The sequence below is a fragment of the Aspergillus stella-maris genome (genome assembly GCF_047715825.1).
Source record: "Aspergillus stella-maris strain CBS 113639 unplaced genomic scaffold BDV14scaffold_7, whole genome shotgun sequence".
Classification (NCBI taxonomy): domain Eukaryota; kingdom Fungi; phylum Ascomycota; class Eurotiomycetes; order Eurotiales; family Aspergillaceae; genus Aspergillus; species Aspergillus stella-maris.
Window position 1 is genome coordinate 515,604 of NW_027396801.1, and position 22,722 is coordinate 538,325.

Sequence of the window (22,722 nt, forward strand, 5' to 3'; positions counted from 1 at the left end):
GGGGTTTTCTCTTCTGTAATTTCGCCCTTTTCTCTCAACTGCTTGAGCACTTCTTACAAGACCGCATAAGGAGGCTTTTCTTCTGAATCATGCCATGCATCCTCAGCAGCTTTCCAGAGATCCCTGAAGTCGGACCGGAGCGGCCTATCGTACTGTACCCCCTTCGTCACTAGGTAAGTCCACATTTTCGCAAACGAGAAGTAACGGCCATTAACCTGAGCATGATCCCGAAAGAGAATCATTAGTATCATCTCGCAAAATGTCGTCGGGCTCGGCATTCGAACAGGATGCAACTTTGTCCATGCGCCAGAAGGTCCTCCCGGTCGAGCCGCAGGCAGCCGAGCAGAATCAGTCGACGTCCATATCAATGAAACATCCTCTTTCTCGGGCTGATCCTCCAGAATTGGGAACCATCGCAAGATACTGTTCTTCTTGTACAGAGAAAGGACATCGCATCCCTCGTACGTGGTTTCAAGGTGGAAGTGCGCTCCGGCAATAAGATGTGTTATGTTCCAACCCGACTTCAGTGAGTGTCGGTTCCCTGGCGACGTCCGTGGGGTCTGAGAAACCCGATGTTCAAGGAGTTCCACGCAGTCGGGATCGTCCCAGAGTTGGAATCGACGCTGCAGGACGTCAACGGCTGCTTCAAAATCCTTGTCACGGACCACGAGTTCAACTTCCTATTCAGTGAAATTCCCTGGTTAGCAATACCATCCACATGTCTCGACCATTCTGTACTTACGCCGGTTCCCGCGTCTTTCAGGTAAAGAGCAAAGGGCAGCCAGCCAACGCACACATAACGGATCTCTGCATGGTCAAGAGCCTCCGCCGCTTCAGAAGCGGGTTTGGCGCCGAGGCATGGGGATTCCTGAACCTGGGACATATTGCGCAGTTTGCGTTCTTTCATACATTTTTTCTTTTTCCATTTTTTTTTTTCGTGTCGAGAGCGTTCAGTCTTTTCTTGGATAAATCGAAAGATGGAATCCTAAAAAGGCACTGAATACTGCTCGATTTCTTTATGCGAGCGAATTGCACCTGCGGACACCAGCTTTATATAACTAGACACCCTTGCGCTGCCTTTCATGCTTTCAACGAGAACACCCAATCAGTGCCATAACAATGCTCGCGAGGTTTCACCCTAAAGCCTCTGTCGCAGAAGTATCGCGGCTATCTTTGTCGACTTCTCAATCGCCGTATGACAAGAACCGCAAGACAATCCAATGTCAGAAAGAGCGGCCCCGCGCCGGAAACAGCTAGATTGTCCGCAATGGGAAGTATCGATCGTCAATGGCGCTCAATGGCGAACATCGTGATCACAAGGCTGTTTTCAATGGGCGATAAAACTTTACCAGGACCTTGAATTCTGGTTTGCGACATGTCGCGCCGGTGGATGGGTGTTTCTATTCGCGACACAACGAACTTTGTCCCTTGACTCGCCTTTTCTGGACTGGCGTATTCTTCGCCTGACAAACAAACAAGCTCACAACATAGCAAGGTTTTCCCTGCTCTCATCATTGCCTTAAGTCTCTGGTCTCTGGCGGTGGTGCTGATGGTGCTCCCCCGGTCCCGTATGCTCCATCTTCCTCCGCCCGCCATCGCATGCCTCCTGATTCTAGACGCAACAACGCGAAATCGGTTACATGAGAGCTGCAATGACTTTTAATCCCACTGCGCTAACAAGACACCACACGTTCTTGATTGGCCTCAATTGCGGGGAGTGGCAGCACTTTTCGAAGCCACTTTTTATTTTCAATGCTTTGCCCTACTGAAGCTTACGTTGTCCGTCCCCGTAGAGTGTAAGGAAAGGGGCATGGAAGTAGATACTCGTATGTTGCGGAAATGGCACCAAGTCGTCGGTATTAGATGTGTCAGGAACTGGGTGGTATACGGATTTGATAGTCTCAAAGGACAGGACAACCAGATGAAATTGGAACCTTCCTACCAGTTCAAGTACGCAGCCCAGATACGTAACTAGAGTATTCCGTCTGGTGAGAGTCTACCGTAAGCAGATGCTTGGATCTTTTGCTGGGTTTGCATCATGCGCATTGCGGGATGCTTACAATGCGCGAAAGGCCAGGGACCAGATCTCCATATCTCCAGACCTCCTACATTGTGGACTCTGTACCACTATGCCCTCCCGCTCGACGGCTGGCGTCTTGATTACGAGCTTCACACTACGCGCCTGGACACAAATGCTTTGCTGCATACTGTTCTTCCTATTATCGACTGCTCGAAAGCCTTAGCCCAATCTATACCCATCATAACATCATTTACAAACCAAAACACCATCCATCATCCGACCCAAAACTGTCGCCCATTTCATGCTGATATCCCCTAAATCTCTCCAACGACAGATCATTGAGAGAGACCGAAAGCCCTTCTTCACCACTCCGTGGTCTCCAAGGAACCTTGTATGTGCGGCACGACCTCTTGGAGCACCGCTTCTTGTCTTTGATGAACCCAGATCCTCCTCACCATCGATGACGATTCCCTGAGCCACCCTCGCGCTAGTCTCTCCACCGCTCTTGCATCGCAACGATGGCTTTGGCCCGGTGGGGATGCCAGTAACTACACCCCGAGAACTAAAACGTCTTTTGTCGAGATGCAACCAAGCTGTGCGGCAACCGCGAAGTTCCTGGGTCTTCGAAGACCATCCAGGATCGCACGAGGCTTTGTCAAGGGTGTCAGCATAACATGCATCGCAACAGCAAAGGATCACCACTCACGTCATTGATCCTCAGGAACTTCAGCAAAACCCCGCGGTATTGCAGACCATTGGGCGTCTCGATCATATCCTGGATCATACGCCACGCGCTGGTGTTGTGAGGGGTCGGATTCCATCGTGCTTGTTCCATCATCCTCGCCCTCCATGCCAGGATCGTGGTCTTCGCCAGATCACTCATGTCTTGAGGCGGTCCACCTGCGTTTCGGAGGCCAATCGGCGGGGTAGGCAGAAAGCACACAAAGATGAGAGTCTAGTGTCCAAGTTCGAGGAGTTAGAATCGTTTCAGTGTATCCGAATGGAAGGGCGGCTATGGATTGATACATACCGGGTTGTGCGTCTCACCAAAACCCAAGGCTGCATGCCACACTGGGTCATCTTCGACCACCTTGATTTGGCTGCCAGCGAGGAAATTGGTCTGGGTCAGAATCTCCGCCATCTGTCTCGCGACGGCATCGAAATGGTTAACGTTCATCACGATCGTGTTGACAAGACAGGGTCTGAGGAAGTGCTTGGGCGGGGTAGTCGGAGAGCTAGAGTGTGTGGCTTGGAGGACTTCAGAACAATTGAGACAGGGGATAGTAGAATAGATGGAGCGTTCAGTGCTGGGATGAGATCTTGAAGCAAGCAATGAAAGCTGTTCTTCCGGGGAAAGGACTGAGGAAGAAGGAGAGAATCTTGGGTTCTAGGTCTTTACGGAGAGTGTCTCAATGGCCCCGATGCAGAGCTGCGATCAAACAAAGAAACAGAACTTAATAGAACTATCGTCTCAAACGTAGATGCAGAATGGGGTTTGCTCATGGCTGCTGCCGTCGCCCCAACATGCAGACTCCGTCGGATCAAGCACCATGCTGTCGGAGCAATTTTGTGACTCAGTCTTTTCTTGGGAAGTGAAGGCTGTTATATTCTAACAGGCTCCGCATAATTTCTAGCAGATGCGGTTTCTGGCGAGAAGCTCAGAAGGCTTGCGTGCGTATGCTTGGCGGTGGGGGAGGATGAGTGCTGAGCTGGATGTCTCGGATAGTCACACACAGCACCCTCTGCCATGCGTCCCCTCCATTTCCCCCTCACTATCGTCAATGCCCACCTATCTCAGATGCTGACCGGCTTGGAAGTCGCTTTCTTACAGAAAGGAGCGGTCAAGATGAACTTCGACAACGTCATTTGCTGCCATGTACTACGATATCTAATCTCAGGATGGTGGTGGTGGTCAAGAACGGAGTGTGAGATTTCAACGACAGTCTCCTAGATCTGGAACAAACACACAAGTACAGAATCAAACGTTAGAGTCATAGGGGCAGGGAGCGTTCTCATATTCCAGTCCCTTTCTGCCCCACGCCTGGTATGGAGGAATCTCCGAGTCGACAATCACGCCTTTCTCCCTCAACAGCCTGCGGGTTTCGCCCAACTTCACATAAGGATCAACGCTCTTATTGTTGTTCACGAAGTCATCCACCCCTGTCTCCCATACAAGCTTCAGCTCGGGCCTGAGCGGTCGATTCAACTGCATCTTGCTGCGGATGATCCTCTCCCACATTTCGCACCAGGCGTGGTCACGTTGCTCGACATGGGCATAGTCACGGCAGAACAACATGAGCACACTCTCGCCCAACAGTGTTGGATCAGGGATCTGAACTGGGTGAAGTTTCGTCCATGCTCCTGAGGGACCGCCCGGACGGCGTGCAGGCAGCCGACCGGCATCATTCGAAAGCCACAGCAAGCTGGGGTCATCAAGCTCAGGATCAGCCTCCAGAACCGGAAACCACCGCAAAACGTTGCGCTTTCTATACAGCGAGAGGACTTTACAGTTCTTTTACTTGTGAGCGAGGTGGAAATGGGCATCAGCAACTAGATGACACGCATTGGGCGCTGCAAACTCTGCCCGTTCCTGTCGCGAGAACGTCGCCTCCATGAGCGGTATCCAATTCTGCTCATCTTGGGACAAGATATGTCGATTGACGCGAAGTTCGGGGCAGTCTGGATTTTTGCAGAGACGGAACTTCTTGTCCTTCTCTAGGGCTGCAACGGCTGCTTCGAGATCCGCGTCGCGAACAACGAACTCAACTTCCTATTCAATCAAGCACTGTTAGTTTTCGTCCATATTATGAGCTTTGAATACTTACCCCCAGCCCGATATCCTGTGCAAGGATAGCGATTGTCAACCAGCCAACAGCAATATATGAGATATCCTCACCATCAAGGACTTCTGCCACTCTAGAAGCAGCCAGGGCCCCTGAGCATGGGTTCTCAAGTACTTGCGCCATATTGGAGGGATGCTCTGTTTGAATCTTGACTTGTGTCTTCTTATTATCTTTTTTTTTTTGCCGAAAGATCGAGTGCTCTCTTAATTGATTAGTAGTCGTATCAGAAAGCGCAGACTGCCTCTCGTTTTTGATCCGGTGTGTACTGCGCTGACGAGCACCACCATTTTATATCTTGAATTTCTCGGACAACCACAACTCGCCGCCACCCCCACCTCCTTCCCCTGCCCTCAGTTTTCTATTATTGAACTGGGAGTCTGAAGCAAGAAGTCATAAGCGACATTATTCATCTTCACTGTCTTTATGGTGTCGTTAGACGTTGTTCGTTACGCCCGATATATCCCGTCATTCCAACCCGCCTAATCTCTGTCGGAAGGTTCGTGAGCCGCGCAACAACGTCCACAGGAAAGCTCCAAGCTAGGAAGCTAAGCCTTTAATCCTGGCGATTGGCTTCGGTATGAGGCTGGTCCAGGTCAAGATAAGACAACTCTTTGGTGGCGTTTGATGGGCGCAGGGAATCCGACAATCCGCAGTCTCGCGTCTGACTAGTGGCTACACTATGCTTTTCAAAGGGCGCTTTGGCTATGTGTTTTATGGGCACGGTGAATGAGGGCGCCGCTTAGTTTGTCGCAGTTTTTAAACCCTTCTTGGCTGTTAGGTATCTAAGTCCCTCTGCTGGCCGGGCGGGCAGGCATCATGCTGACGAGGTAATAGGACACGATGATACAGTCAATGAAAAATTACCCGATAGGAGCGAGCCTCGCACTAGACAAACGAGACACCTCGATGAGCACTTGCGCGCCAGCTCCCCGATCAACACCGCGGTGATCATGGGTCGCGCTAGTCCACGGGGGAAGCCATGCTACACCATCGCTCTCACACCAAACAAAGTACTCGCTACCTTCTAGTACCTGTCTCCGCCAATCCAAAGAGAACCAAAGGCAAGCCGTCAAGTATCTTGATACATGTAACAGGTCAATGGAACAATCGACGAAGCCGAACGCAAGCCCCTCCTTGCTCGATTCACCCCAGAACCTCAGCCATCATTCACGGGATTCCAAGAATGAACAGGACCTGCGGATTCTATCTTTGTCGACATCTCCAAGCCGCCGGGACAATTGAGGCTCATGAATGGCAGGGATACGCCGGAAGCAGCTAGGGTGCCCCTGACCCCGAGTTGGCATGGTTGGCGGAAACGTCACTCGCCCATGGTGCTTTGCGGCCAAGATAGTGCTCCTAAGACCGACTTCATTGACACATCAAACTCTACGGTCTCGCTCCGCTTTCAACCGTACGGTTTGGATTGCAGTCTCTGTGCTGGTGGGGAGTCTATTGCTGACCCGCGTCGTGCGCTTCGTTCTGCGCCCGGACTTGCCACAACGTACCTAGGTCCTTGCCGCCGTTCTTTGTTCTCACGCAGTGATCTCAGGTAATCTCCTTCGCGTCCAGTCCCCATCGAGTCGGTTCCTCTTCATCATGACTATGAATTTCTTCTCCTGTCTATCTGGGCTTTCTCGGACCTAAGTATTACACTCCCCTGGAAATCTCGCCCCGCCCTGAGCCCTAATCTCATCCAGCATCTCCATAACCCTCAGCGTTTCCGCGTGATCCATACCCTCATTCTCTCTCATTCCCTGAAAGATACTCTGCGCAACGGCATCAGCCTCGAAATGGAACCCCATCCCTTCGACCTCAACTTCGTATCGCTTCCCTTCATCCTCCACCGCACCCGCGCCTGAACCCCCACCCGCAGAATCCTTGCGATAAACCGTAAAAGCCCTAGGCTTCGACGCCGCAACACCCTCAACAACAACCACACCTTCACTCCCTTCAATCCGCATAAACGCCTCGGGTGTCTTGGCCTCAACGCTCGAGGTCAGAATCCCTATTTTTCCTGACGCGGGGTACTTTAGCACGAACGTCGATGCGATGTCTACGCCGTCTTGGAGGACTTGGGTTGCCGTGATTTCTGGCTTCTGCTTCTCCATCTTCCCTTGACCGTCCTCGGCATTTGACTTCACGGACGGCGCCTCAAGGGCAATAAACCCCCAAGTCAACGCGTAAACGCCCAAATCTAAAAGACTGCCCGCGCCGAGTCTTACATCTCTTAATCTCGAACTCCCATCTAGAGACTGTACCTGCATATCGAGCCCAAAGTCGCAGAATACGCGCCTTACATCGCCGATGACGCGCTCCTCATGGAGTGCTTTCTGTAAGGCGATTGTAACGGGAAGGAACCGCGTCCACATCGCTTCCATAACGAATACCCCTTCCTTCCTCGCGGCATCAAGAACCTCTCTTGCTTCAGACGCATTAAGCGTAAATGCTTTCTCGCAGAGGACGTGTTTCTTCGCTCTTATGGCGGAGAGGCATTGTGCTTTGTGTAGGGCGTGCGGAGTGCCGATGTAGATTATATCTACTTCGGGATCGGCGTAGACTTCTTCGTATGTGCCGTAGGCTTTTGGGGAAGGGGAGAGATGGGCGAGGTGTGTTTTTATGAAGTCGGTAGTCTTTGTGAGGGATGTTGAGGAGCCGATGGCTTGGATTTTGTGGTGCGCGGCGGGGGAGCGGCGCGGGAGGGTTATGTCTTTTGTGAACCAGGAGGAGATGAGGCCCGTTCCTGGGGGTGGTAGTTAGGGCCATTTCCAAGGTAAGTTGAGGGGAAGGTGGGGTGTAGCGGACTCACCGATTATACCCCAGCGGAGGGTAGGGAGGGACTCGGTTTGGGAGTCCATGGCGTGCATTCTTGGTTGTTGAGTCGAGGTAAGTTGTCTTATTTTGTCAAGATATTTCTTCTGTCATCTGTAGAGAACAGCAAGGTTCGGACGCCAATGCTGGGAATTGGGTGTATATAGACACCTGACCCCCCACTTGCGACAATGTCGCCCGGCGAGCACAGTACGTACGTCAGAACTTACTCCAAGCTAAGTTCGACCTGTAGGCAATCTGCATCATTACTACGGTTTGGCGCGGAGAAGCGGCATGATCCTTGTGGGGTTGGCTTGCGGGGATGAGGCTTGGTCAAAGTCCGTGTTTCCCCGGATATATCACCGCATAGATCGAGCTCCGGTAGTCGTCCAAGATCCACAGATTACAGTTCAAATGATGAGGGCTAATTTAATGGACCGGGGCAGTTGCCTATTCAACAACACCTTCCTCTCCTTCTTCATTGTCGTCTCCAAGTCCCCGATACCCAAGCTCAAGGACCCCTCTCGCAACACCTAAATCTCTCGCCTCCGCTTCCCAAAACCTCAACCCCTCAATACAACCCTCGAGTAGCTCCCTCCAATTGGCTGGCAAGACCATGTTCTCACACCGGGTTGCAACAAGCAGCAACAGACCCTTTGTGAAAAGATTCCGACCCGCAAACCAAGACCCATGGTGTCGGTGGTGAATGCGGGTCGTTGTGTTCTTTATGTGCTTTGATATGAGGTTAAGTGCTGTGTTTGCATGGTGAATATAGAGCGGGAGGTTTGGGTCGGAGGGTGAAGAGTGAGTGGCCAGGTATAGGAAGGGCCGCCAGATCCGCTCGCGGATGTCAAGATAACGGGCGGAGAGGTAGAATGAGAGCTCGTTCGTGATGGGACTTTCGTCAGCATGGTTCTCTTTGGCTTGGAATATGGGCGGGAAGTTCTCCGCCCACTGAACCACTTGGGTGTCTAGTTCTTTGACCAATCGCTCCAGATGATGGATGGACATACCAGTCCAATTTTCTGGGCTCGAGGCAGAGGAGTACAGTGTTGAGATTACCCGATTTGCGATACGTCTACCAGCAATCTCGGAGAGATAGTAGTACCAGCTTCATTCGGAGCTGGCGTCCAGGGTCGTCGTGGTTTGGGTGGACTCGGTCTGGTGTTCATCGTAGGGTTCCGGTACACTGCCACTACCCGGGGGCGTAGGAAAAGCATCGGAGTATTTGACCTTGGCTAGCTCCGTTGGTGGGAGAGCAATCTCTTCCCTCATCTCACAGTCGGACTTTAGGCAAGACCAGTAAAGGCGAGATCGGACCGATTCGGATGATTGTTCGATTGGCTGAGTGAATGACGAGGAGTGTAAGTAGGTTTGGAAAAAGATACAGGCTCGATTGAACGACAAGGACGCGCGAAGAGGTCGCATTGTGTACATTTCGTAGACGCCGATAAGAAATGCACATTGGACGGCGATCAATGATGAGTCTAGTAGCCCTATCCGCTTGCGCGCTGCCGTGTAATAAGCCTCAGCTGCGGCACAATCGTATTCATCCTTGGGAGCTCGGTTCGGTGATCCTAGTACCTTATGGGAGAGAGGTCGGGACACTGTACCCAAGGCACAGGTGATGAGGACCAGGCAAGACTGGGCATCCCATTGGAAGCCGTTTTCGCCAACGCAGCGAGATAAGTTTCGCAATTCGCTCGGATCCAGGATCGGATTCTTGGTGTGGACGTTTTCCAAGAAGCTCTCAATTAGTGCAGAAACATCTTCCTCCCGAATTCCGCGGCCGCTTGATGACCAGGGTCGCTCGGTGGTCTCATCAGATGGCACTGGATTAAAAAAGAGCTTGTCCACCTCGCTAGGTCCACAAATATCACGAAGCAAAGGCCACTGCAGGACATTACTGCTCGCACTCTGTGCTTGTAGCTGCTGCGCCTCTAGCACAAAGGTATACTCTGTGTTGTTAGGAACAGTCTCTTCAGGTGACTTCGTTGACTCCAGATTCAAAGCCTCATTTGCAATGGGGTGCTCTTGGGTAACAACTCGTGTTCGGGGGGAGTCGGAAAAGGGAGTACTAGGACTGTTTGAGCGTTGTTCGATGAGTCGGATCGCATGATTTACGCGGTCTAAGATGGCGAGACTAGCAGGGTCAAACCTGCACGACTGTCAGTCCCAGCTCTATCGTAAGCAGTCAATGAACTCACGAGGAGTAGTCAGTGGAGGTATCTTGATAGACACACTGAAACTGCAGTGCCGAGCATGTGCCGCAGGATGGCCGGCGATTGTCGCATTTGGACTGGCAAGTTAGTCTCCGGACCAGGAAGTAGTTTACCACAATTACCTTTCTCATCCGACATAACTGACAGGCTGTCACTGCCCGTCTGCGGGGATAGGCGCTGCGTGCTGCAGTGGCCCTCCTTTTCGCAGGGGGTTCTCTGACCCCAGCATCGGCACTCCGACGAGGGCCCATTGCTGACGGCAAAGGCAGGTGGCTGAGGCAAATAGTTTTGAGATTTCCAGAATTAACGAAGGTGTGGGGATGAGGGGGAGGTGCAGGTGCAGGGAGTTGCAGGAGAGAAGCAGGAGAAAGGAGGATTGCCGGTCTTCCCCGCTCCAAACAACTCTTCTCCCCACCACAACTCCTGACAACACAAGCTATCGCGGGGTAGCTCTGAGAAAACTAATCTTTAAGTCAAGCGACTCTCAATGCTATCATCCCAGTGCCACAAACTGACTCCAATACATTTTACTATTCACGATGGGCAGAATCGTACGCGTTGGTGTCATCGGATGTGGTGAGATTGCACAGGCAAGTCATTCTCAGCATCTTCGTTAGTATTAACATTCTAACTGCTGGGTAGGTATCTCACATCCCGACATTCAATTTCCTGTCCGACTACTTTCAAGTAGCCTATCTCTGCGACATCTCGACAAAGGCCCTCGAGCACTGCAGACGCAAAGTCGCCGGCCCTCCCCCGAACGTCACCAAATCAGCCGAAGAACTATGCAGCTCGCCCGATGTCGACGCCGTCCTGGTTTGCAATGTGTCTGTCTATCATACTGAGCACGCGCTTCTAGCTCTGAAGAACGATAAGCACGTCCTGGTGGAGAAGCCTCTCACGAGCTCATACAAAGACATTGAAAGTCTGAAAGCTGCGGAGAAGGAGTCCAAGGGCAGATTGATGGTCGGATACATGCGACGATATGCGCCTGGATTTTTGGATGCTATTGCAGAGATTGGAGGCATTTCTCAGATATTATATGCTCGAGTCCGCGATATCATTGGGCCTAACGCTGCTTTTGTTGCACAGTCGGGGACCTTCCCTAAGAAGTTTGATGATTATTCCCTTGAGGACTCACAAGCCCTAGCAGAAAAAGATCGAGCGGCTGCAGACGAGGCACTTACGGCCTTTGGAGTCCCTACAAATGACGAGACCCGCCGTATGCTGATGGTGCTCGGTGGTCTAGGGACTCATGATCTATCTGCAATGCGCGAGGCAATCGGGATGCCGCAAAGTGTCAAGACGGCTGTACTCAAACTGCCTATCTGGACGGCGACCTTTGACTACGGATCGTTTCCGGTTGTTTACGAGTCTGGAATAAACCAAATCCCTATCTTTGATGCCCATATCGAGATCTACGGGCAAGATAAGATTGTGCGCATCGATTATGACACTCCCTATGTTAAAGGTCTTCCCACCACCATGACGGTTCGTGAGAGGACTACAGGGCCACGTGGAGAGGGGTGCTACCAAGAACGCCACGTCCGCACAACCTATGAAGATAGTTATACAGTCGAGTTCAGAGAGTGGTACGAAATAATCATGAACCACAAGGAGCCGAAGACTACGATTGAAGATGCGCGGCAGGATGTTGACCTTATGCGGATGTTGATGTCCGCGGCTTTTTAGGTATCACATCTAGACCTAGATGAACAAATTTTTCTTCCATTGGACTCCTCTTGATATCTTCTGAATCAACATATTATGCCGGCGATGCAAGACTCTAGATCATGCGATCTACATCTTTTTGACCGGAATCTCTGGGTTGCGTTGTTGGCTTTCCGCGAGCCACTAAGCGTTGAGTCTCTGAATCCTTCGGGGAAAGACGGCTTTTAATTCTGTACACTCAAGTTCCTCTCTAAACAACCGGAACGTCTCCGCCTATCCATTCTTGCTTTAGTCGATTCCCGGCTCGAGGATCTGCCCCTTTCCGTGCCATATCACGCTAGACATGCATACCCCATGGGGTTTCTGCTTGTCTCTAGAGATGGATGTGCTCAACTTCCACTCTGATTTCTCCTCAGCAGGAGTACCCCGGCTGGTCCATGGCTAGGGGTACTTAAGTGATTTCTCGCCTCTGGCGTCGTTTGGTGATAGCTTCCTACGCAATTTAACTCCATGGCTTCTAAAACCATCCTCAGATCAGTCGGCCCTGAGCTGGCCAGGGTTCTACCTGACGACAACATCCCTTGGTATCAAAAGAGATACCTCCTCCGTCTCAACTTCTCTCTACTCTCCCTCTTTCTTCTCTCTGCCTCTGACGGCTATGATGGCACTCTGATGAACGGCCTCCAGGCGCTGCCTCGCTAGCAGGAGTTTATGGACACCCAAACCGGCCCATGGCTAGGGTTCGTCAACGCAGTGCAGAGTCTCTCGGCTTTTGCCCTCTACCCCGTCGTCGCCTGGTGCAATGACCGCTATGGGCGAAAGGTTACCCTCGGTATCAACTTCCTCTGGCTTGCCCTCGCCGTGGCCTTGCAAACATCAGCCAAGAATTCGACAATGTTTGTTCTCGGTCGACTGTTTATTGGAGGCTCTGCTTCCTTCACCGCAGGCTCTGCCCCAATTCTCATGGCCGAGGCCGCGTATCCCACCCACCGGGGTACCATCACTGCTCTATTTCAATGCGGCTGGTACGTCGGCTCATTCCTTGCTGCCTGGGTCACATTCAGTACTCGCAACGCTCCAACGAACTGGTCCTGGCGCATCCCATCCCTACTACAATGTGCTATTCCCATTCTGGCTCTCCCAGGCTACCTAATGGCCCCCGAAAGCCCTCGATGGCTAGCATCCAAGGAACGCGTCGAAGAAGCCCGTGCGTTCCTAGTCAAATACCACGCCGGTGGCGACGAGAGCTCCCCTCTAGCAAACTTTGAGCTTCAAGGGATCGTCAACTCTCTAGCACTTGAAGCGCATCACCGCAGATCCAATTCCTGGCTCGACCTCTTCCGCGGCCGCGGCAACCTCCACCGCTCCTTCATCTCCGTTACCCTCGGTGTCTTTGCGCAGTGGAACGGTGTAGGAATCGTCTCATACTACCTCGCTCCCGTACTCCGCAGTGTAGGAATCACCTCCGTCAGAGATCAAACCATGATCTCGGGTTTCCTGCAACTCTGGAACCTCATCCTCGCCATCGCCTCAGCATTTAACGTCGATCGTTTCGGACGCAGACCTCTCTTCCTAGTCTCTAGCGTCGGCATGCTAGCATCATACATCATTATCTCCGGCCTCTCCGGCTCTTTCGCTCAGAGCGGCACATCCTCAATCGGCACAGCCGTCATTCCCTTCCTATTCATATACTACGGCTTCTACGACATCGCATTCACGCCTCTACTGGTCTCATATACGTGCGAGATTTGGCCGTATAATTTGCGCGCGTGGGGACTCGGTCTAGGGATGAACAGTACGAGGATCGCGCTGTTCTTTAATACATTCGTTAACCCGATTATTCTTGATGCGATTGCGTGGAAGTATTATATCGTTTACTGTGTTCTGTTGGTTATCATCAGCGTGACCATCTGGTTTTGGTATCCCGAGACGAAGGGGTATACACTTGAGGAAATGGCTGTGCTGTTTGGTGGTGATAGGAAGCGCGAGGATCTGAAGGGGGTTAGGGCTGAATCTGCTGGGGAGGGGAAAGAGGGTGGTGCTGATATTTCGCATGTTGAGAAGGTGTAAGCTCCCTAGCACCATGACAAGATGTATCCCAAAGGCCCAACTACAAGTATGAGATTCGTGAGCCCTAGGCTCCAAAGCTTGGCAGGACCTCGCGTCAGTCGCACCTTCCTACATGGGTAAAGAATACAGTTTTATAGCGAGGCAAGTGCGATCTCATAAAGGGAAAGCGCGACCAAGGTGCCCTCCATCGCTCCTTCCATTTTCACCCTGTTTGCTCCGCTCCTTCCTAAAACGTGGACAGCGGTTCCCTTACTGCCGGGAGGCAGGTGCGACCAGTGGTTCGGGTTGCTCTTTCCTCAATCTTGACCACACGTGGCAATAACTTATTAAGTGGTTGATACGGATTCAGTCAAGAAGCCCTAAGTAGGACAAACCCGCAAATGGCGTCTTCCACAGCAAAGACTTGATAGATCTAGCAATAAAGCACATCATCAATAACAAGGTCTTGTGGTCTAATGGTCATGACATCAGACTCTGATATTAGTTAGAGTCACATCTGGTAATCCCGGTTCGATCCCGGGCAGGACCTCTCTCTTTTTTTTCTTTTTGCTTTCTGGCGTGATTCTTATCTTATCATTTGTATCGTTATCTTATCGCTCATTCAGTCATCTTCGCCCTACCAGTACCAACCCTTAGGCATTTTTCGGAAGCGGCCCGGCAAAGCCCTGTCCCCGCTCATAGGCACACAACTTTTACGCCGCAAATATCTACTGGTCTTGTGGTCTAATGGTCATGACATCAGACTCTGATATTAGTTAGAGTCATATCTGGTAATCCCGGTTCGATCCCGGGCAGGACCTCTTCGTTCTTTTTTGTTTTTGTTTTTGGATTTCCGATGTAGGGCTGAAGATACTGTAAGTAGTGGTGGTGTGTGGTGTGATATGAGTAGGGAAGGATGGGAGTCGGAGAGATTTTCACTTTGGCCAAGTCTTGAGCAGAAGGATACTAGGCGTACAGTATAAGGTAGGTAGGAGAAGAGATTCCATGATGAGAATCATTTTGCGGTGACTAATGACAGTAAACTATCTAAATAACTACCTAAGGTATCCCATGAATATTATTATTATCCCTTGACTATCAAGGAATCCCCAAAGTCATCTCATCTCAATGATCACTTCCTAACACATAGTAGGTATAGTGTCGCTTCTACCCAAGACTCCAGCCCATAAATCATAATGCCAACGAGCCTAGAAACTACGTATCCAAGCTAGATATCAGCCAGTCACTCCCTACGCCCTAAAAACAAACCAGATCCCAACAACCCACCAAATACAAGTCCCAATCAGCCCAGCCAAGGTTGAATTTCGCTGCAAAATCCCAAAGTCCCAATCAAAATCCATGAACCAAAGGATGAACCTCATACCGATGATCGCTGTCACAACGATGAGAAACCGCTTGTGCTGTTTGCAAATCCTTCGCATCTTCTGGTTACACTCGCGCTGATCTGCGTTGATGCGCGTCGTCGCTGCGAAGTTGATAGCGGAGCAGCAGGTGTTTTTCAGGTCTTTGCAGGAGCCTTCGAGGTCGAAGTACTGCGATATGAGGTTGTCGAGGGTTTCTGATTCCTTGCGGTGAGTTGATTGGGATGCAGAGTCAGACTCAGACTCAGAATCATAGTCAGCGTCGCGACGCAAGACGGAAGCCAAATCGAATCTGCAATCTCCGTTGATATTCGATCTCGCATTTCTCAAGGCGAGCGTTGTGCCCGTGAGGAACTGGTTGCTGTGGCGGCGAAGAATGCCCATGGTGTGTCGGAGGGTTTCCAGGCCCGTGGTGATTGTGTGGGATTTGGCGGTGCTGGCAGCGCTGGCAGCGCTGTTCGCGCGAGCGGTTTTCGATTTTGTGTCTGAGATTTGGTATTCGAGGGTTCTTTGGAGGGAGCTTCTCTGAGGAGTATGCGGCTTGGAGGGGGCCTATGCCTGGGTTGAAGGTTAATGGTGACCAATGTGACGAAATGGGATATGGTGGCCGTTAGGTTCTTATGCTTACCTGTTGCTTGAGGGGAGCTGTGCGGGTAGCTTGCGGTCCGATCCATGACAGGTGGTGAGTGGAGGAAAGGATGGACTGCAGCAGGCCATGGGCCCAAGGGAGACTTGTTGAGAGGAAGACCTTGGTCGGTCCATACGATAGCTGATATGTGAGTGAGTATCTACTCCGAGCAATGCCGAAGCGTGGCTTACCTTTCCAGCCATCATCATTCTCCGGTTCCCTAACACAGATTGAGACATACTGCTCCATAACCGAGTATTGTGGGCACAGGATAGAATAATCCCGCACGATTGAGGCGCCGCACCAGACATCCGTAGATCCAAGCCTTTCCTTGTATGCTTTGAGCTCAGCAGTCTGGTTCTCGCGTCGAGCATTCATATCGGTATCCGCATCAATGTCGTCGCGGTCATTGTCTGGGTCTCCAGTCTCGGGGAAAGTCAATAGCGAGCCCTAGCCCTCGTGTCACATAGACAAACGGGGAGTCAAACGGAGGCGTCTGCACTTCGGGCATCCATCCATGATTTTATCGGCCAAAATACTCTTTACCGGTTTGACATGCTACTTTACTGGTGTTCAAGTAAGTCAGGAGGTCCTCAAAGTTGCGCCAAGGTGGCTGTTGAGACATGGCTGAAGGGCCCTTTGTCGGAGTTGGGGCTCGCCGGCAACAAATAACCAAACACGAGCTTTCCCTTCAACAAGAGAGTAGATAACCGAGACTTGGCCAGTTATAGCATTTCAGATTGGGTGAGGTTCAGTCAACCAATGCTGTTGCCACATGCCTATTGAGCGAGGCCGGGCAAAGGCGCGGTTGATGAGAAGCCCCCGGCATCTCCGGGACAATATTGGCAATAGTTCTGAGACAACGTTTTCGAGTAGTTGATACTCAACAGGTCGATCTCTTTGCTAGCTCTTCAATGCCCCGCGTAGTGATCGTATCCTTGTCAGCACCATGGAGGGCAGCCTCAATCATCGCTTTCGCCAATACATCCCTTCCCACGCCGCAGGGTACCAGTCCGGAGTACCAGGCGCCAGGGGAAAGCACCAGGCCGGGGCGCAGGATGTAGGCTTCAAAGTCGTCCGAGTGTACCCCAAGAAGCCTATTCTCTGCCTCGCCCTAGATCTCAACCCCATCGTTTAGCCATACTGCGGATCTAACTCAGAGACCTAACCAACCATGGGGCAACATACACGCATCCACATTAACGGCCCGAGAATTCCCAGGCCTTTTCTATTCTCATCTCGCTCTGTCAAGGGCAGGCCTTGATATACGAAGCGAAACTTCTTTCCTACCGATGAATAGGCGGCACGAAAAGACTTAAGTGACTCGTGTAATGCGTATCCGACGACATCAAAACTGGGCTGTATAATTGGGGGCCAAATGCAGGCGTCTACTCCGTTGAGCTCTTCTTTCAGTGTCGCATCGAAAAGGTCGCCTTTATCGCCGCTCATTATGTGGACTCTGAGCTTGTCATGCTCCGGGTACAGTGACCCAGGGGACTCGAGATGCAGATAACAATGACGGATTTTACTTCTGGGTGAGTGAGGCATTGTGCTATGATTTCACTGATGGAGGCGCCGCTTGATGAGGATGCAATCATTAATTTCATCTTCGGCGGTGGTGATGGTGTTGTGGGGATGGAAGTGTCGAGGGTAAAATCAAGGAGCGTGGCTCGGTCTTTACTACTGACATCTTCGCTGCCTGGGGAGGGTGCTTGATAAGGTGTAGGGGGCTTACAGCCTAGCAGCGACTCTGATATATATCCAAGCAGGATCAGTACCCAGTCACATGCCGAGGCTGATACTCATTCGTGGAATTCCGAAAAAAGGATTGGAGCAGGAGTTTCATACAGATGGAAGAATGAGAAATATTACATTGAGAGAAAGATTGTTTTCTGTGTTGTTGTTGATGCGCTTTCTAGGAAGGAGCGACTAGAAAGGGAAGAAAAGTGAGGGCTTGATTTTTTGGTTGCGTTATAATGGCAAAAAAGTTAGGCTCCATCAACCAATCAGGTCTTGTGGTCTAATGGTCATGACATCAGACTCTGATATTAATTAGAGTCACATCTGGTAATCCCGGTTCGATCCCGGGCAGGACCTTTTTGTTTTTGTGCTGTTTTTACTGCCACAAGTACCACGGCTTATCGATAATTTTTGTTCCTGGGGGTAAACATGGGGTATAAAGTTAGACTTCTTATATCGTCCGATAGCCCCGGGGAAGTCGGTATGGCTGACAGCTGTAACCTCGGCCGAGAACACTGCATCGTCACATTATTTAGAAATCCGTAGTAGGTTTGCCGGCAGCCGCAGTACCGGGACAGGGCAACCGAGTCCAGAACGCTCGCGGAAGAGACAGTCTGGGCCTCAAGCGGCTCACGTGGAAGTCTGAGCTTTTCGATCCACCTTCTGGAACGGCCCCTAGTCGGCGAGCTGTCCACCACACTTTACTCTGGCGGAGCGACTAGCTTGGTGATCGCTGCATATCGCAGTCGCATGACCACTGGATTGGCATCCTGACTATCTCGCCAGTTGTCAGTTTCTAGAGCAATTGAGGCCGTGACGTGTTCGATGCTCTTGAGTATTGAGCATGATTGAAACGGTATACTGGGTTCAATCGCCTTCGCACAATTGCGTCGAGCGCATCACAGTGTGAGATGCCAATGCACGACTGCCAGCTCGGCCGATAAGCACCAAAGCAGAGAATGGAGATACCGACAGTGTGGGGAAGGGTGGCATCAGGCGATAGACAGGAAAAAGAAACTTGGAGCTGTCCAGCTCCCACTCAACGGTATCGCTTGACCACACCGGGCCTGGGCGGGATTACCGCTCTGGGTAAGCCGATGCACTGCCAGTAGTATCGGTTTCGCTCCGATCTGCTACCGGATTTGCGAGAACAGTTCCTGATGTATGGATGGAATCATGCACCGTGTTGTCCATGTGAGCTGGAAAAGGTACTTACAGAGTACTGTAACAATGGTCTCCTTGCCTCTTCTGTCTGGCCCGCTTACGCCATCTCGAAGCAGTAGTCACCTGCTCAGGGATCACGGTGCCTACGGCTTCACTATTTATCCAGTCCCTCCCTCCTGCCCCTCGATTCTGTCAACTCCCCTTCTGGCTTCTCTCTGTCACTCCGTCTAATTCCTCTCCCTCTCACACTTGATCCGCCTCTCATAACTTTTGCTGCAATTGCTTCAATTGCATTCTCTCCTCCGCCGAGACACCAGGACGCAACCCCAAGGTCAGTCTTCTTCTCAGCAGTGGAAAAGAACAACCCTCCTTTGCCAGCCATTGAATCACCCAACGGAAGCAGGACTCGAAGCAGAGACTGACAGAGAACAGAGCGTTCGGTATACACCAGATTCTCCACTTTTTTCCCCGCTGAGCCTATCTATTCTGGACCGTGACTCCATCGCTCGGAGTGTTCCTGGGAAACCGCCAATTCCCCCCGGATTCCTCTTTAGGGTAATATCGCCCAGACGACAGAGTACCGAAGTGTGTGCAGTAGTATAAAGAGAACTATCCGATTTCTCTCGGACGACAGTCTTCCATCCTTTGGCTGCGCGCTGCGATAACTGTCTACCCCACCATATTCTTGGGATCTACGTCATACATCGTTTTCCCGGCCGCAGATCTTCGAACTGTTCACCATGTCAGAGCGTACGTATCCCCAAGCCTTTCCGTCGCATTTACACTTCCGGCCAATGCACCGCATTTGCATGTTCTGCCTGTCACCCCCGCATCGCTTCCCCCACGATCATCATGAAGTCAGGAGGAGTGCTCCACCAACTTTACGGAGCTGACGCCGAACTACGCGCTAACGCTCCCCAGCTAAGCACTTCTTTACCGATCCCACCCACTTGGTCCATACCGCCCTAAACTCCTTGACCCTCACAAACCCCTCCCTAGCTCTTGACCTCGAGAACAAGATCGTTTTCCGTCGCCCCGATACTGTCAAAAAAGGAAAAGTTGCGATTGTGACAGGTGGAGGTTCCGGCCACGAACCCGCCTTCGGAGGATATGTTGGGAAAGGTTTCTGTGATGCCGCTGTTGCGGGTACCATCTTCGCTTCCCCCTCTGCGGAGCAGATTCGTATTGGCGCTCTAGAGCGTGTAAACCACGAGAATGGAGTGCTCATCATCCCGAACAACTACACTGGTGACGTTCTAAACTTTGGCATGGCTGCCGAAAAGTCCCGCGCTGCCGGTGTCCAAACTGAGTTTTACGCCATGGCCGACGATGTCGGCGTTGGTAAGAAAAAGAGCGGCAAGGTCGGCCGTCGCGGCATCGGAGGTGGTATCTTCATCTTGAAGGTTGTTGGGGCTCTGGCTGAAGCTGGGTAAGCCTGACCGTACTTTCCCATGTGGTAATCAAACTCTAACATCACCAAGTGGGACGCTCGAGGAGGTCTACAACTTGGCCCAATTCGCAAACGCAAATATCGTCTCTGTCGGATCATCCCTAGAACACGTCCACGTTCCTGGAAGAGAACCATCAAAGGACTTTGTCGAGCATGGTGAGGTTGAGATTGGCATGGGTATTCACAATGAGCCGGGATCTCACCGGGCAAAGACAGACCTAAAGGGGATGGTTGAGACCATGTTGCTTCAAATGCTCGATCACAACGACCCAGACCGCGCCTACGTCACCCGAAAGCCAGAGGATACGTTTGCGCTGCTGATAAACAACCTGGGAGGTGTCAGCACCCTCGAGCTGTCAGGAATCACAGACGAGGTCCATCGCCAGCTCAACGACACATACAAGATCAAGTCCGAACGAGTTATCCAAGGCACATTTCTTACCAGTTTAAACGGACTGGGTTTCAGCATCTCGCTACTCAAGCTGGCAGACACCGGGCTGGGTCCTGGCAAGTCTTTCCTTGAGCTCCTCGATGCTCCCGCTGAGGCTGTCGGCTGGGCCGCTCCTATCACTCCTTCTACTTGGGAGCACCGGAACTCACCCCCTGTCGAGCTGAAGAAGGTCGTTCATCTTGAGCAGCCCCCTAGTAACATCAAGCGTGCGTCCCCCACCCATGATTACCCCATGAGAAATACTAACAAAAGCACTAGTGGATATCGCCACGGTCCGTAAGGTTCTCGGCGCTGGCCTTCAACGCATGATCGAAGTAGAGCCTCAAGTTACACGTTACGACACCATTGTCGGAGACGGAGACTGCGGAATCGGCCTCAAGCGTGGTGCTGAAGCCGTCCTCAAACTCCTGAACGACTCCTCCGCTGATCTTAACAGCGATGTTGTCCACACTGTCAACAAAATTGTCACTGTCGTTGAAAACACGATGGACGGGACCTCCGGAGCTATCTACGCCATCTTCCTCAACGCTCTCCTCCACGGTCTTCGCGAACAAGACAAGGGCTCCGAAGCCCCCGCAAACGTCGAGATCTGGGGCAATGCTCTCAAATACTCGATCACTGCACTGGGCAAGTACACACCCGCTCAACCAGGTGACCGCACCATGATCGACGCCCTCGTCCCATTTTCTCAGACACTCTCGGATAAGAAGGATGTCCACGCCGCCGCCAAGGCTGCCGAGGAGGCTACAGAGGCAACGAAGCACATGAAGGCCTCACTAGGACGGACTGTGTATGTCGGTGGCGAGGAGGAGTGGGTAGGCAAGATCCCTGACCCTGGTGCCTACGGTCTTAGCGAGTTCTTCAACGGGTTGGCGAGCGCTCTGTGAGCGTGTCAAACCTTGATGCTAGAGGCATGTGCATGAATACATAGAAATAGTAATTATTCGTCTCGTGAATTGTCCTTCAGCTTAGTTTTGCAAAATGTGATGACGATATGAGAAAGATGGGGTTTCCAAATCTATACTAGTAATCCTCGGACGGCCGATGCGTTACTCCTCCTATGATCTAGCGTTGTGAACTACAGAATTGTGACCTAGAAAAGGAGTCGTAACTCTTAGCCCCAAAATTGACTAGTGGACCCCATCAAACTTGGGCTCCATACATGTACCGTAGCAAGTGCTCACGAATCACGTCACATCTACCCGCCATACCCTTCATGCTTCCAGGTATAACAAGGTTCACCAACATTAATTGAAGAGCTGTAGCAGCGTCCTCACTGGACCCGACAGGCGTCACTAAGCCAACTTCCTATCTACCGGTGGTACCTAGGTTATCAGTTGTCTATAAATGTGTCTTTGAAACATCATCGGCAATCAACTAGACCTTCGGATTTGCGGCCAAGCGGTGCGCTGGACACGTGCTCGTTTGGAATTTGGATGCTTAGAGGTAGCCGCGTAGGTAGATAGTATGTATGTACTACATGCGATGATGCGGCAGTCTCCGCCTAGAAGTACCTACCAAGATAGGCTGCGGAAAGTATCCGTGAGAAGCACCGTACCCATTCACCTCACACATGAGCTTGAGTTGGGTCTTTTACAGATCCCACCTACACACCAACATCAGGCTAACAAGCCTGAATTGGAATCTATTTCATCAAGATCGAAGAGCCACCCTTGACTTATAATCAAGGTTGGTAGTAAGAGGGGCACTATGAGGACGAATCGAGGCTACTACGTATGGCATGATGTCTTTGTATAGCTTTAAACCGGAAGATGGAAAATTTAGCATGGTATGTCACGTGAAAGTCCTGGCCTGGGTTCATGAGACATGATAGCCCAGCTAGAACGGCCACCCTGGAAAATCCTACGTGGATGGCCAAAGAGAAAGGCGCGGCGCCAACTTTCGCTGCCCTGGATAGTATGTGTATCATGCCGACGGCGTCGAAACGCGCATCAGCTGGGCCGGGCCCCTTGATGGAAATGTTGACCGGATCTAAAGAATGGGCTCATGAATATGGTGAGCTTGTGAAGGTTGTTAGGACGCCGCTCTCGAAGGACTAGGTAGATCGGATGCGATACGGCCATGGTGCTTGTTGGATGCTGAGATGATGAAATGAAGCCCAGATAGAGAAGTGTCATATCATTTGATGATAAAAGACGATGAGTTACGAAACAAATTGTTGATGCGACATGGATGCGATGAAAAAGTGCGAGGATGTTGGTTCCGAAGGGACGTGATGCATATAGATGGAACCAAGCCTTTGTGCGGATGCGCGTCGTGCAAGACGGAGACGC

General features: G+C 51.4%; 10 protein-coding genes and 3 non-coding genes across 13 annotated transcripts; 8 read left to right on the top strand and 5 right to left on the bottom strand.

The window, feature by feature from the left end:
* Positions 1-53: 53 nt before the first annotated feature.
* Positions 54-883, bottom strand: BDV14DRAFT_196704 (uncharacterized protein; the record flags this gene model as incomplete). The annotated part of the gene is made up of 2 exons (XM_073772502.1): positions 54-680; positions 743-883. The coding sequence occupies 2 exons, from the start codon at positions 881-883 to the stop codon at positions 54-56; spliced, it is 768 nt and encodes a 255-aa protein (XP_073631860.1).
* A 1,685-nt stretch (positions 884-2,568) lies between these two features.
* Positions 2,569-3,197, bottom strand: BDV14DRAFT_196705 (uncharacterized protein; the record flags this gene model as incomplete). Its single annotated transcript, XM_073772503.1, has 3 exons — positions 2,569-2,670; positions 2,727-2,975; positions 3,051-3,197. The coding sequence occupies 3 exons, from the start codon at positions 3,195-3,197 to the stop codon at positions 2,569-2,571; spliced, it is 498 nt and encodes a 165-aa protein (XP_073631861.1).
* Positions 3,198-4,469: 1,272 nt separating this feature from the next.
* Positions 4,470-4,752, top strand: BDV14DRAFT_166928 (uncharacterized protein). Its single transcript, XM_073767584.1, has one exon. It carries the CDS (start codon positions 4,575-4,577, stop codon positions 4,737-4,739), a length of 165 nt encoding a protein of 54 aa, XP_073631862.1. The 5' UTR covers positions 4,470-4,574; the 3' UTR covers positions 4,740-4,752.
* Positions 4,753-6,459: 1,707 nt separating this feature from the next.
* BDV14DRAFT_132384 (Gfo/Idh/MocA family protein) lies at positions 6,460-7,846 on the bottom strand. Its single transcript, XM_073766153.1, has 2 exons — positions 7,670-7,846; positions 6,460-7,603 (listed from the first exon to the last, which is right to left on the bottom strand). The coding sequence occupies exons 1-2, from the start codon at positions 7,725-7,727 to the stop codon at positions 6,504-6,506; spliced, it is 1,158 nt and encodes a 385-aa protein (XP_073631863.1). The 5' UTR covers positions 7,728-7,846; the 3' UTR covers positions 6,460-6,503.
* On the bottom strand, positions 7,847-10,144 carry BDV14DRAFT_211388 (uncharacterized protein; the record flags this gene model as incomplete). The annotated part of the gene is made up of 4 exons (XM_073776084.1): positions 7,847-8,760; positions 8,860-9,829; positions 9,879-9,970; positions 10,016-10,144. 4 exons carry the CDS (start codon positions 10,142-10,144, stop codon positions 8,122-8,124), a joined length of 1,830 nt encoding a protein of 609 aa, XP_073631864.1. The 3' UTR covers positions 7,847-8,121.
* Positions 10,145-10,312: 168 nt separating this feature from the next.
* Positions 10,313-11,679, top strand: BDV14DRAFT_166931 (Gfo/Idh/MocA family oxidoreductase). The gene is made up of 2 exons (XM_073767585.1): positions 10,313-10,483; positions 10,536-11,679. Exons 1-2 carry the CDS (start codon positions 10,433-10,435, stop codon positions 11,583-11,585), a joined length of 1,101 nt encoding a protein of 366 aa, XP_073631865.1. The 5' UTR covers positions 10,313-10,432; the 3' UTR covers positions 11,586-11,679.
* A 310-nt stretch (positions 11,680-11,989) lies between these two features.
* Positions 11,990-12,547, top strand: BDV14DRAFT_166932 (uncharacterized protein). Its single transcript, XM_073767586.1, has one exon. The coding sequence runs from the start codon at positions 12,075-12,077 to the stop codon at positions 12,264-12,266; it is 192 nt and encodes a 63-aa protein (XP_073631866.1). The 5' UTR covers positions 11,990-12,074; the 3' UTR covers positions 12,267-12,547.
* On the top strand, positions 12,276-13,634 carry BDV14DRAFT_196711 (general substrate transporter; the record flags this gene model as incomplete). The annotated part of the gene is made up of 1 exon (XM_073772504.1): positions 12,276-13,634. One exon carries the CDS (start codon positions 12,276-12,278, stop codon positions 13,632-13,634), a length of 1,359 nt encoding a protein of 452 aa, XP_073631867.1.
* Positions 13,635-14,075: 441 nt separating this feature from the next.
* BDV14DRAFT_t32 lies at positions 14,076-14,163 on the top strand. The gene has a single exon. It is a non-coding gene; the product is annotated as a tRNA-Gln (tRNA).
* A 183-nt stretch (positions 14,164-14,346) lies between these two features.
* Positions 14,347-14,434, top strand: BDV14DRAFT_t33. The gene has a single exon. It is a non-coding gene; the product is annotated as a tRNA-Gln (tRNA).
* Positions 14,435-14,863: 429 nt separating this feature from the next.
* On the bottom strand, positions 14,864-17,072 carry BDV14DRAFT_196712 (uncharacterized protein; the record flags this gene model as incomplete). The annotated part of the gene is made up of 3 exons (XM_073772505.1): positions 14,864-15,547; positions 15,624-16,073; positions 16,914-17,072. 3 exons carry the CDS (start codon positions 17,070-17,072, stop codon positions 14,864-14,866), a joined length of 1,293 nt encoding a protein of 430 aa, XP_073631868.1.
* A 560-nt stretch (positions 17,073-17,632) lies between these two features.
* On the top strand, positions 17,633-17,720 carry BDV14DRAFT_t34. The gene has a single exon. It is a non-coding gene; the product is annotated as a tRNA-Gln (tRNA).
* A 927-nt stretch (positions 17,721-18,647) lies between these two features.
* On the top strand, positions 18,648-21,502 carry BDV14DRAFT_166934 (putative dihydroxyacetone kinase (DakA)). Its single transcript, XM_073767587.1, has 5 exons — positions 18,648-18,858; positions 18,960-19,277; positions 19,449-19,956; positions 20,009-20,634; positions 20,687-21,502. The coding sequence occupies exons 2-5, from the start codon at positions 19,268-19,270 to the stop codon at positions 21,313-21,315; spliced, it is 1,773 nt and encodes a 590-aa protein (XP_073631869.1). The 5' UTR covers positions 18,648-18,858; positions 18,960-19,267; the 3' UTR covers positions 21,316-21,502.
* Positions 21,503-22,722: the final 1,220 nt, after the last annotated feature.

Coding starts and splice junctions, on each gene's coding strand:
- BDV14DRAFT_166934 (XM_073767587.1), top strand. Junction 19,957..20,008: donor GGGGCTCTGGCTGAAGCTGG/GTAAGCCTGACC, acceptor AACATCACCAAG/TGGGACGCTCGAGGAGGTCT. Junction 20,635..20,686: donor GCCCCCTAGTAACATCAAGC/GTGCGTCCCCCA, acceptor CAAAAGCACTAG/TGGATATCGCCACGGTCCGT.
- BDV14DRAFT_166931 (XM_073767585.1), top strand. CDS start 10,433: ATGGGCAGAATCGTACGCGTTGGTGTCATCGGATGTGGTGAGATTGCA. Junction 10,484..10,535: donor GATGTGGTGAGATTGCACAG/GCAAGTCATTCT, acceptor ACTGCTGGGTAG/GTATCTCACATCCCGACATT.
- BDV14DRAFT_132384 (XM_073766153.1), bottom strand. CDS start 7,727: ATGCACGCCATGGACTCCCAAACCGAGTCCCTCCCTACCCTCCGCTGG. Junction 7,604..7,669: donor CCTCCGCTGGGGTATAATCG/GTGAGTCCGCTA, acceptor TACCACCCCCAG/GAACGGGCCTCATCTCCTCC.
- BDV14DRAFT_166932 (XM_073767586.1), top strand. CDS start 12,075: ATGGCTTCTAAAACCATCCTCAGATCAGTCGGCCCTGAGCTGGCCAGG.
- BDV14DRAFT_166928 (XM_073767584.1), top strand. CDS start 4,575: ATGACACGCATTGGGCGCTGCAAACTCTGCCCGTTCCTGTCGCGAGAA.